General features: G+C 36.1%; 1 protein-coding gene and 1 non-coding gene across 2 annotated transcripts; one reads left to right on the top strand and one right to left on the bottom strand.

Moving 5' to 3' along the window:
- The first annotated feature begins 280 nt into the window (after positions 1–280).
- On the top strand, positions 281–11,916 carry fhad1 (forkhead-associated (FHA) phosphopeptide binding domain 1). The gene is made up of 23 exons (XM_059502837.1): positions 281–411; positions 608–709; positions 908–1,114; positions 1,312–1,471; positions 2,052–2,146; positions 2,260–2,490; positions 2,952–3,075; positions 5,374–5,504; positions 5,624–5,695; positions 5,911–6,018; positions 6,096–6,161; positions 6,980–7,132; positions 7,242–7,437; positions 7,575–7,645; positions 7,735–7,833; positions 8,121–8,210; positions 8,958–9,312; positions 9,629–9,722; positions 10,366–10,472; positions 10,547–10,706; positions 10,784–10,877; positions 11,480–11,630; positions 11,749–11,916. The coding sequence occupies exons 2-23, from the start codon at positions 614–616 to the stop codon at positions 11,904–11,906; spliced, it is 3,018 nt and encodes a 1,005-aa protein (XP_059358820.1). The 5' UTR covers positions 281–411; positions 608–613; the 3' UTR covers positions 11,907–11,916.
- On the bottom strand, positions 5,773–5,845 carry trnah-gug (transfer RNA histidin (anticodon GUG)). Its single transcript has one exon. It is a non-coding gene; the product is annotated as a tRNA-His (tRNA).
- Positions 11,917–12,556: the final 640 nt, after the last annotated feature.

Raw genomic sequence — 12,556 nt, 5'->3', positions numbered from 1 at the left:
ACATATTGCATTGTCATTTTGAATATTACATTCCAAATTGAATAATGCTACCCATATCCTTCCATACTTTCAGACGACAAGAAATATACTGAACGACATTCCTCTCGAAAAAAGTATATTCAAATATTTTTAATAGAACGAGATCAAATAATAAGTGCCGAAACTTCCTATTTAAAATTTAGAACTTGAATTCTTTCATTTATTTTGACAACGCGCCGCGAGCACAGGTTTCCAAGGGTGAAGATTGACATCTATTCACCCAGACAGAACGGACTGCACGCGGGGTTGAAGGCGGTGCTCCGAGTTACTTGACGTTACCATGACACTTGTACACAATCTATTTAGACAGCAAGTAACATGCCTATGAGCAGCCGGGTTGTACACAGTTCAGACAGATGAAAACTCATACTGGTGAGTTGTCAAGAAAATCATCGCAATCTAAAAATGCTGGTACCTTTTTGAAATTAATTACCTTGCAATTAATCGAGGTTTCAAAAAAGACACGAATAGGAGACATGACTGCCAATTTATCAGAAAGCGTCAGTGTAACGTTACTACATTTAGCGCTATATTATTTACCAGATTACAATTTGTGTTTCGTCAGCAGGCTGAAATGAGGGGTTACCTCAAAACTTTAAACTGGGTATTTAAACTCCAGCCTAAAAGCACAACTATAGGAAGACACAAAGACTCTGACCTCTGTCTACAGGTATTAAGCCTTTTTTCTTCCCAATGTGTCCAGTCATTATGTCAGTTAATGATTCAACTTTTAGTTTTTCATTATGATGAGATGATGATCTTACACTGAGTAGCCTATGACCTATGACTCCTACTAGACATGTCACTAGAGAGGACATTCACACAAGTGTTTCACACATTCATTGTGTTTCTCATCTCATCTGCTCAGAATAGTGGGGTGGATGAATGTCATGCCACTATCGACTGGTGTGAAGCAGACGGCTGCTATGTTATCCATGACTTAAACTCTGCCCACGGGACCTACGTCAATGACTGCCGGATACACAATGCCACTGTGCGTCTTTTTCCAGGAGACAAGCTTCACTTTGGCTATGGAGGATCATCATATGAGCTCTGCATTGACAGCGAGAAATCAGTAAAAATTATATTTGAACAGATAAATGATATTGTGTTCATTTGTTTTAAATTTTTTCAGTAGCATTTTTTATTGACTTAAGTTCAAGTTCAAAGACACAGAAAATATGGTAATTAATTATCATAAATGAGACAATGTACATATTCAAGTTTATCAGATCTTTATGCAAAATATACAGAAGTTTTGTCTCCAAACAGTTTCCTCTTCTGGCGGCCCAGTCTCCCGTTCCCCAGGCCTGGGTACGAGCTCAGACCCCTTCTGTTTCACCCCACCCTCCCACCAGACCTCGCCCCATGAGTGCCGGGTGCAAACGGGGGCCAAATGCACCTGATCGCAAAACCCAATCTACCAGACCTGGTAAAGACTTTTCAGCACACATTTTTTTTAAATCTTTTGTTATTATCCCAAGTAGAAAGAAAACGGTCAAAATAAACCATGAAAAAAATACAGGATTTGAAAAGTTTATTAGATTTATTAGGCTTCCAAAACCAGGGTTATTATCTTTAAGTAAAACTTTTAAAATAATTTTGTTCATGGAAATAAAACTGAAATAAAGCAAAATGTAAATATTAGATAGAAAAAATGCAAAAAAAACCCCAAAATTTGAAATGTTGTCATGTAAGTTGAACATTTTTAGGATTGAAACATTATTAACAGACATTAAATACAAACTAAAACTGAAATAAAACTAAAACTAAAACTGAAACAAAAACAATATAAACCAAAATTTTAATATAAAAAAATACATTAAATTAATTGAAAAAAGCTCATTCAAAATATTAATAAAAGCTATAACAGTACAAATTATTGCTATTTCTAAAACAACACTGTACCAAACTGATGGGAAAGTGAATAATATATAATAATGTAATAAAATATAATTTAAACAATATAACAAAAAATAAACAATATTTTTGTGAATTTTAATATTTTGCAGGAAGCTGGAGTGGTAACACAGGGAAAGCATGTTATCTTAGAAATAGCACTCAATTGAACAATTCTCAAAACATTCACGTCTTGCCATTGGAGGAGGTGAGTTCAACATCCTGCTAAAAACACCCTAGTCTCCTTTTCATGCTATTGTTATGCCATCTCGTAAAGCTAAAAGGCTTGAACAATACACTGATAACTGTGTTCTTTCTCAGGAGGAGAGGTTGCATCGGCTAGGAGATGGACACGTTCGTGTGTCTGTGTGCTTTGAGGATGAGTCCCAAAGGAAGGATGATGCGATCATGGCCCTGAAGGAGGAAGTGTCAGCTCTCAGGCTCCAGCTGTCTCAGAAGAAACAGGGTGATCCGGATGTCACACACAGACTTCGCTGCCTGGAGAGTGACATCAAAGAGAAGAAAGATCAGATACAACAGCTAAAGGAGCAGGTGTGCTATTACCGTCTCCTTTGTTACTTTACAATTTACATTATTTACAGTTCTGTGATTGTGATGGAGCATAAAGTCCTACCTGGGTCTTCCCTATCTTGAAGGGGTGTATGAAGGGGCGTTCTGTAACCAAGTGCTAGATTCAATGTCATACACAAATACAAAAGCAGCATGTCTGATTTTGTGATACAACCCAAATAAACTGCACCTTTTCTTGCCGTATGAGTTTTTTTTTTTTTTACAACATAGATCATATTGCAGCACAGTATAAAGAATGTGGAATGGGGAAAAATCCAAAGTATAGAGACATATTTTTATAAAGTTGATGGAAGGGTAGCACAGTGATTAGTTTCATTATTTATTTTGATGAAGATGTTTCTTCTCTTTTGAAAATCCATCACAAATCTTTCGCATGCTAATTAATTAATACCATAACTGCTTTGTCTCTTTAATGGATGTAGATGCTGAAACTTCAGAGATGTTCTGGAGAGATGCTCGGACAGGCTGTGACAGAGAGAGATCAGAAGATCAGCAATCTTTTAGAACAGATGGATAAATTCAGGAAAGAAAAGATTTCATCTGCAGGTATGAGGATGATAATATAGGGGTGACATATATATATAATTATATATATATATATATATACATGTATATATATATATATATATATACATATATACATATATATATATATATATATATATATAGAGAGAGAGAGAGAGAGAGAGAGAGAGAGAGAGAGAGCGATCGGTTATTCACATTACTGCAATGTAGAAAAATGTAAAATTATATTGACATTACTATGTGATGTAATATGATACCATTATATATACATTTGTATGTATAAAAGTACAAGATTAAGCATATATAGTATAATTATTTTTATATTTCTTTTAATATACAGTTTGAACATTTTGAGTGTTTAAGAGTTTCTTTAAAAAAATATTTATAAGACATTTATAACATAATATAATATTTAGCTTTTAACCCTGAAAAAAGTAATGGCTAAAAGTAATGGAGTAATGGCTGCTGAAAATTCAGTTTCACCATCCAGGAAGAAATTACATTTTACAATATACAGATGCTGGTCATATAATTAGAATATCATCAAAAAGTTGATTTATTTAACTAATTCCATTCAAAAAGTGAAACTTGTATATTATATTCATTCATTACACACAGACCGATACATTTCAAATGTTAATTTTTTAAAAATTTTGATGATTATAACTGACAACTAAGGAAAGTCCCAAATTCAGTATCTCAGAAAATTAGAATATAACTTAGGCCAATACAAAGAAAGGATTTTTAGAAATCTTGGCCAACTGAAAAGTATGAACATGAAAGTAAGAGCATGTACATAACTCAATACTTAGTTGGAGCTCCTTTTGCCTGAATTACTGAAGCAATGTGGCATGACATGGAGTTGATCCGTCTGTGGCACTGCTCAGGTGTTATGAGAGTCCAGGTTGCTCTGATAGTGGCCTTCAGCTCTTCTGCATTGTTGGGTCTAGCATATCGCATCTTCTTCTTCACAATACCCCATAGATTTTCTATGGGGTTAAGGTCAGACGAGTTTGCTGACCAATTAAGAACAGGGATACCATGGTCCTTAAACCAGGTACTGGTAGCTTTGGCACTGTGTGCAGGTGCCAAGTCCTGTTGGAAAATGAAATCTGCATCTCCATAAAGTTGGTCAGCTGCAGGAAGCATGAAGTGCTCTAAAACTTCCTGGTATATGGCTGTGTTGACCTTGGACCTCAGAAAACACAGTGGACCAACACCAGCAGATGACATGCCCCCGAACCATCACTTGCTGTGGACACTTAGCACTGGACTTCAAGCAATGTGGATTGTGTGCCTCTCCTCTCTTCCTTCAGACTCTGGGACCCTGATTTCCAAAGGAAATGCAAAATTTACTTTCATCAGAGAACATAACTTTGGACCACTCAGCAGCAGTCCAGTCATTTTTGTCTTGAGATGCTTCTGACACTGTCTGCTGTTCAAGAGTGGCTTGACACAAGGAATGCGACAGCTGAAACTCATGTCTTGCATACGTTTGTGCGTAGTGGTTCTTGAAGCAATTACTCCAGCTTCATTTTCCAACAGGACTTGGCACCTGCACACAGTGCCAAAGCTACCAGTACCTGGTTTAAGGACCATGGTATCCCTGTTCTTAATTGGCCAGCAAACTCGCCTGACCTTAACCCCATAGAAAATCTATGGGTTATTGTGAAGAAGAAGATGCGATATACTAGACCCAACAATGCAAAAGAGCTGAAGGCCTCTATCAGAGCAACCTGGGCTCTCAAAACACCTGAGCAGTGCCACAGACGGATCAACTCCATGCCACGCCGCATTGCTGCAGTAATTCAGGCAAAAGGAGCTCCAACTAAGTATTGAGTTATGTACATGCTCTTACTTTCATGTTCATACTTTTCAGTTGGCCAAGATTTCTAAAAATCCTTTCTTTGTATTGGCCTAAGTTATATTCTAATTTTCTGAGATACTGAATATGGGACTTTCCTTAGTTGTCAGTTATTATCATCAAAATTAAAAGAAATAAACATTTGAAATATATCAGTCTGTGTGCAATGAATGAATATAATATACAAGTTTCACATTTTGATTGGAATTAGTGAAATAAATCAAAGTTTTGATTATATTCTAATTATATGACCAGCACCTGTATTACAATTGAAAATAGTTATTTTAAATTGAAATAACATTTCACAATATTATCGTGTTACTGTATTTATTATCAAATAAATGTAGCCTTTGTGAGTTCTTTCAAAAATAGTAAAAAAAATAATTTTTTTTTATAATATTAAGATTAATTGTTATATTGTTGTATAGTGGAATTATCAAGATTTCTTTATTTAGCGTTGGTTAGCAGTTTGAAGAAAGATGTATCTGCTCGAGAGAAACAAGCTCTTAAACTAGCAGCTGAGGTGGACAAGCGCAGACAAGACGTCAGACACAAAGATGCCAAGCTCACAAGCATGATGGACAAGGTTCCAGCATCCCTTTCTATTTCTACAGCCGTTGAGCTCTGAAAATGTTTAAATGATGCTGTTTTAAAATGCTTTATTAATAGAAGATAATTATTTCCTTTTGTTTGGTGTTGGTTTAAAAGCTGAAAGACACCCAGAAGCATCAGAATGAGCTACTTGCCAGAGAAAGTGAAGTAGAATCGCTCAAGAAAGTGAGTATGCTTTGTTTTGCTCCCACTCAGTCCTGATCTCAACATGACTTAATAAACATACAGCCTCTTAGACACCATGACCCAGGTGGGATTTGAACCCACAATCCCAAGCTCCACAGGCTGATGCCTTATCCATTAGGCCACTGGACCAGGCTAATGCAGCTTATGAAATCTGGTGTCATGTTTCTATTCTTCATGTATGATGTGTGCTTCAGGAACAGGCTTCTCTGCTGACAGAGATAGACAGACTGAAGCAGCTTCATCAGCAGATGCAGCAGAGAGAACAGAGAGTTCAGGAAGAACTCAAACTCAAAGAGTCAAGGGTGAGTGAGCTCAATACACTTGGTAAGATGACTACTCTGGTATCTATTGCGCTAACGTATCTAAAATTTCGTCAAAGTTTGACAGTTTTCGTGACTGGATTGTCAAGACTGTGCATGTTTCTGACAAAGAATCAGACCAAAAGGTAAGAAAACATTTTAAACCAATCAGAAGCCAAGTTTTTGAGGATTGTTTTGCAAAAAATGTGTCAACGGGTTTACAGTATAGGTGATGGAAATGATAATTATGAATACATTATTACAAATGTCCAAAAAAATCTTTTTCATTTTACTTTAGACATAAATTATGTGTTGCGGAAAACTATTTTGGAAGCACATTTTAAGTGCCTCTAAGTGCCGACTGAGCCTTTTTTCTCCCAAGATTTTTTTCTCTTCTACTGTCTACTGAAGATATTTAATATTCAGTAATATTATTGATTTAATGGCACTGACACTATCAGATGAGAACTAAATTTTAACATAAATTGAGCTAGATAATGATACTAGCTTTGCAAAATCAACTGAATTAAATCAGCACTGAACTGACTTGAGCTGAATAATGACACTGTCTTCTACTGTAGAGCTGCTTTACAGCTTAATTTAAATTTATTTCTTGATTGAAGAATTTTACAACATGAGCTGCTATTTTCATGTTTGATTAATGTTGCTTCTTTGAAATTATTAGTTTTATTAATGTGAAGCTGCTTTGAACATCTGTGTTGTTACATGAATGTGACATTAACTTGAACTCGAGAATCAGATATAGTTAAGTGGACCACATTTATGATATCTTTGTGGTGCTTTTTTATAGCTTGCCAGCTTCAGTCCATATTCTGTCATTATATTGAAAAGAGTTGGCAGGATATTCAAAAATTTGCTGGGTTGGAAAGACATGCTGGTGAGAAATCTGTGCCAAAATGTCTTTGTTGGATGAACTTTTTTAATATTTGTTTTTATTTTGCAGGTGTTGGACTGTTTAACTGAGCTAATGGAACAGATGGCGATGTACAAAACCAAAGTGCATGACTTTGAAATGAAACTCAAAGAGGAAGCACACACACAGAGGGAAATGTTGGATGAGACCCAGAAATTTAGAGTCAGACTGCAAGAATGTCAGGTATTAGTAGGTGGAAACATTGATTATGCCATATAATGTTGTACGTTTGTGTTTCAGCATTGCACAGCATGTTGATAGCTATATAATATCTCTTTCCATTTGTATATAGAGACAAGTACAAGATGCATGTGTTGCAGACAAAGTTCTGAGGGAAATATCTGGGCTGCAGGACATGAATTTGAGTCCTGCCCTTAGCTGGATTCAGGAGCATTCACTTTCTATACTGAACGTCCTGTACAGAGTACTGCAGAATGCTGCTGAGAGATTACAGACAGCAGGGGTTGATGTGTCATTGAAGACTGGAGGTAAGAAAAGAAAGTTTAGAGAGATTTAGGAGAACTGGGTTTGACAAGAATAGAAGTGATATTGCTTTCAGTATTACAGGATTACAAATTAATTAGAAAAAAAGTAGTTGTTTGTTGTTATTATTTGTTTTGTCTAGGAATGTCAGGTGCCTTACAGATTTTGTGCCAGAACCACATGGTCGTCCAATCCGAGCTAAGTAAACTAAAGGTATTACAAAATATGCAAAGTATTTCTAAATCAGTTAAAGAATCAGAAAGTGATTCTAAAGAAACATGTCTTTCTTTCCTGCAATGAAGTCAGAGAGGGAGAAGGTTCAGGAGACAGAGATTCAGAGGAGAGATCTTCAAAGCAGGCTGGAGTTGATGCAAAAGCAGTTTGAGATGGAGAAACTTCAGGTGCTGTTGTCTTTCCAAAAACACCAATTTAAACTCATTTCATTTAATCTCGGAGGCATAGACCTCTTGAGGGATGGTCTCAATTAGATTGTCATTTAGGCTTTTCAGTTTTTATAATTATAGATAAAACCCATCCCAGTTCCAATGGAAATTTGTATATTAATGAAAGTATTTCAGAGAACTGGCTCCAAGCTGATGGACTAGATTCATTTCATGAATTGAGCTCACTATAAAATTATAAAGTTTCACTGAAGTTTCTCCTGAACGTTGACCTGTTATTGATTCAGGCAGCAGAGGGACAGAGAGAGATGAAAAACATGCTAATGCGACAGCTGGAAGAGGTTATGGCTGATCTACAGTCAGTGAGACAAACTGAGGTGAGGTAAAATTGAAAACTGAACTAAAATTGAATTTATCCTCTTAAATGAAATACAGTTGACCTCGACTCACAACACATGCTCCATATCTATATTTGATCTGGTTTCTAAGGCCCTGTTTATACTAGTGTGTTTTCGTTTTAAAAAGAAAACAATCCTCATCTACACTACACAACCTAAAATGCAGGTCACACCATTCATGCAGGTACAACTATAAATATGTATAAGTAGATTCCTATTATTTAGAGGGCGGATGCGCCTATATGCTTGGGGTACAACAACGAGCTTGATTTTATTGTTTACACGGTCATCAGGGACACGCAGGGAGAATGTTGGCAGCCATGCAAGCGTTTGGTCCATTTACACTGAAATGCAACACCAGAGTTTTCAAACTAAAACGGGGTCTGCAGCATTTTCAAAAGTCTTCATTTTCGAGGGTCGGAAATGCTGGAAAAGTGTAAACGACAGGCGTAACCATAGCAAAAGTTATGTGTTTTAAAACGAAAACGCACTAGTGTAAGATAAGACATAACTATGAGATAAAAGTAATAAAAGTCCTAAAAAGTTAAATTATGAGAAAAAAATGGCCTTTTTGTGTTATAATTATGTTTTTCATAAGCCAGGGTTTTCATCTCAGAATAATGATTTACCAAAGCATGATGTTTGTGGAAACGGGTATCCATAGGATAAAGAACCACACAATGTAAGTTGTTCAACTCCATGCCTGTCACTTTACTCCCTTCCAAGAGTGCCTTGCACAGGGAGATCGAGACACGCAAGGCTGAGTGGCAAACCAAGATGGAAGAAGCCAAGATACAAGAGGCAGAGCTGAAAGAAATGCTGCGTGAATTACATCTCAAAGAGGAGGAGAGGAGTGAGAAGATGAAGCAGTCTGAGGAAAGAGAGGCCAAGGCCCTGCAGAGAGGTGCTGAAGAGGAGAGAAAGAAACACAGGGTTGAGATAGAAGAGTACAGGGAGCAGGTGCGACAACATGCATACACCATTGTTGCCATGGAGACACGAATACACGAAGCTCAGCAGATTGAGGAAAGATGGAAAGAGATGGAGGAGGAGAGAGACTCAATGAAGCAACAACTCAAAGGTGAGCACAGCCTCTCATAAACATGTCCAAAAATAATAATAATAATAAAAAATACATTTAAAACAAAGAAACATTGTGATTCAAAATGAATAAGAAGTATTAACTTATACAATAAATTTAAGAAATTAGCTTATGTAGAAACCAGTTTTACCTTTTTTTAAAAATATCCTGCAGTTTCATATGTTACCTGTTGAGTGCAGCTTCTCAACAGCCTTAGGTTCCTAATTAAAACTAATTTGTGCAACAGATTTTATGTGTCCTACATATGTGTTCTGTGTTCATTATCATGTTTACCCTTGTTGTACTTGTCCCACAGAGGCACTCAGTAGGCTGGAGGGCTTTGAAAGCAACAGCACATCTTACACATCAGAAAAACAACAGGACCTGGATCAAACCATAACATCCCTCCGGTATAATAACGCTCTCATGAATACCAACACTGCATTACCCATCTTTCGAAATCTATGTTGTATATTTTTGTGGTAAATATTTCTCCCATTTAGCCAGTAGGCCTGCTTCGCAAACCAGTTGCAACAGCTCTGGGCGTATATAAGATTGTAGCTTAAGGATTTATATATTGCATAAATTAGTTTGTAAACCAATTCCCTTACTCTGTCATTACACTCACTGTGAGAAGGATGATATCCATACACTGTGCTCTTGTTAATGAATAATGCACGAGGTTCATTATTTATTCATGCATTATTTATGAAACTCTTGCTTAATAACTAATTACACAGTCCATATCTCCCTCTTTAAATCATCTCATAGATCAGGCACTGTTAAATAGTAGCTGCAAATATGTCTCTTTTTCTACTTCCTTTTATTTTTACAATACAATTAGTCGAACTGCTAAAATGTCCTAAATTATATTGATAACCACAGACAATGTATACATGCTTTTTTTATTATTATTTATTTAGTGATATTGTTTTCATTAAAAATGATCAGGAGTGTTTAACAATGTCTTATTATTTTCATTAAATGATCTATACCATACTCAAACCGAATCTACTGTATTCAGAATTAGAATGTTTTTAATCGGTCCTGCAGGGCGTCTCTAGTCTCATCCCAACAGGAAGTGGTCAGTCAGAGTGAGATCATCAATGCCCTAAGTCATGACCTGGCCCAGGCTCATGCTCGGCTCTCTGATATGACAGGTGCTGCACAATCAACACTATACAATACCAATATTTTGTTGTTTTTGTGTTTCTAAGCATGTCTCTCTGTGTAGGAGAACTTAGTGAACAGCAGAAGTTAGAGTTGGAAAGTCATAAAGCTTTGGTGGTTGACCAGAAGATTCAGCTGAGCATGCTCACACAGAAGCTAACCATGATGTCACAACTAGTGCAACAGAAAGATGAAGAGACAAAGAAACTGGGAGAAAAACTGAGGTATGAGCAAAAATGAAACAGTACAATGGCCTCACAGAAATCAGACATAAACTGATGCATTAAATAATTTTTGTTAGACAAACTGAAGAGGATTTGAAAAGTAAAGCAGCAGCATACAGAGAGATGGAGAACATAAGCTTTGTTCCACATCAAACCTCAAGAAACACTAAAGTGAGTTTGCCACCAACCTGGACAATCATTTATCTAAATAATTTATCACTTTTGACATATAGAGGATTTTGATTTTCTATTCTTTTCTGAATAGAAAGCTGATTGTATGATAACAGGATATTGAAACTTATTCATTGAATGAGTTCCACTGAGGCACAAAATGTGCCTAATATTAGCTTTTTTGAAATTTCTGTTCATCAAAGGATTCTGAAAATAATATTTACCAGCACAACGGTTTTCTAAATAAATCATAAGAAACATTTCTTGAGCACCAAACTCAGCATATCTGAATGATTTCTGAAGGGACATGTGACTAAAGACTGGAGTAATGATGCTGAAAACTGAGCTTTGCCATCACAGGAAAAAAATCTGGTTTAAAATATACAGTATTAAAACAGAAAACAGTTATTGTAAAATATAAAAATGCAGCATTGGTAAGAGGCGTCTTTCAAAAAACAAACATAAAAAGTCTTACCGACAACAAACTGTACATTCATAAGACAAAATGGGCAACAAAGAGAGCAAGGAGTCACACAGACACACACACTCATAGATCACAATCGGACACTTTGCTAACTGATATATGGATGTTGTTTTCTCAGGATGTGGCAGTCATGACAGCTCTTAATGATGTCATCAATCAGGGGTCAAAGCACAAAGGTCATCGCCGTGAGGAAGCGATTCTTCAGCAGCAGGAAGGTTTGCGTGACATGAGAGAGCGAATCAGAGCTCTTGAACTGAAGTGGCCTAGTAGTGAGTCTTCTAAACCCTTGTAACTAATGATCAAACCTTTGAATCTGGCAATCCTTATCTGATCTAATTCAGGCCAACATTAACCTACATTATCACTTTTCTTCTGTACGGTTTACAGAGCGTCTGTCCCAGCAGGGGGAGCAAGAGAGACAGGGTCAGAAGAAGACTCAGAGACTTCAGAGATCTGCAGCTCCCAGAGGACCCATCAGTTCTGTGGTATTCGCTTTAAACATTCAGATTTACATATTGAACAAGAATATTTTATTGCCAAATTAGAGTAAACATATCAGTCAACACTTTATGACAGCAAAGGAAAAAATATTCTTTATATCTTTCAAGAAACCATATGGAAAAGCACTGAAATAAGTATATGAAATAAGTATACTGAAATAAAAAAGATCTGAAAAAAGTCATTTAAAAGTTTGTTATACAGTTTAACGATTCTTATTTATTTGTTTGTTTGTTTAGTTTCTTATATGTCACAAATAATTAAAATCATGTGATCAATGATCAAATTTGGGCATACTTAAAGAGAATCGAAATGTATTTATTTAATATTTTGATAATAAAATTATTACGTTTCTTAAATATTCTAAATTATTATGATTTCAGTTTCACTAGTAACATTGGGCTCTCAAAATCAGTTTTCAAAGTGAAGAATCTGGTCCGTTCAGACCAATATTTTATGATACAGGGACATCTTAAAAAAGGGTGATCAGCTGACTCAAATTTCTAGTTTCAAGTTATCATTATCAAACTGGAAGACTGCTAAATAAGAATATATTGGAGATTGTGCACCATTTTAGGTTACTTATCAAATAAGCAAATTTGAGACTGACCATGTGAACCATTTTAAACTAAAGGTCAAATGTTCTTGTTTCCATTGAAGCTCAAGATGCTCTTTGGATCGCTCGCAAATGTTGAAG

Source organism: Carassius carassius, chromosome 21 (genome assembly GCF_963082965.1).
Source record: "Carassius carassius chromosome 21, fCarCar2.1, whole genome shotgun sequence".
In the NCBI taxonomy this organism is placed as follows: domain Eukaryota; kingdom Metazoa; phylum Chordata; class Actinopteri; order Cypriniformes; family Cyprinidae; genus Carassius; species Carassius carassius.
The sequence above is the reverse complement of the archived record's forward strand: the minus strand, read 5'-3'. Positions and strand labels throughout refer to the sequence as shown.

Bases quoted from the DNA above. Each gene is read 5' to 3' on its own strand.
- fhad1 (XM_059502837.1), top strand. From the start codon at position 614: ATGAGGGGTTACCTCAAAACTTTAAACTGGGTATTTAAACTCCAGCCT. The intron at 6,162-6,979 runs GTAAGAAAACAT...TTTATTTTGCAG, and splicing joins ACAAAGAATCAGACCAAAAG to GTGTTGGACTGTTTAACTGA. The intron at 7,834-8,120 runs GTGCTGTTGTCT...TTATTGATTCAG, and splicing joins TTGAGATGGAGAAACTTCAG to GCAGCAGAGGGACAGAGAGA.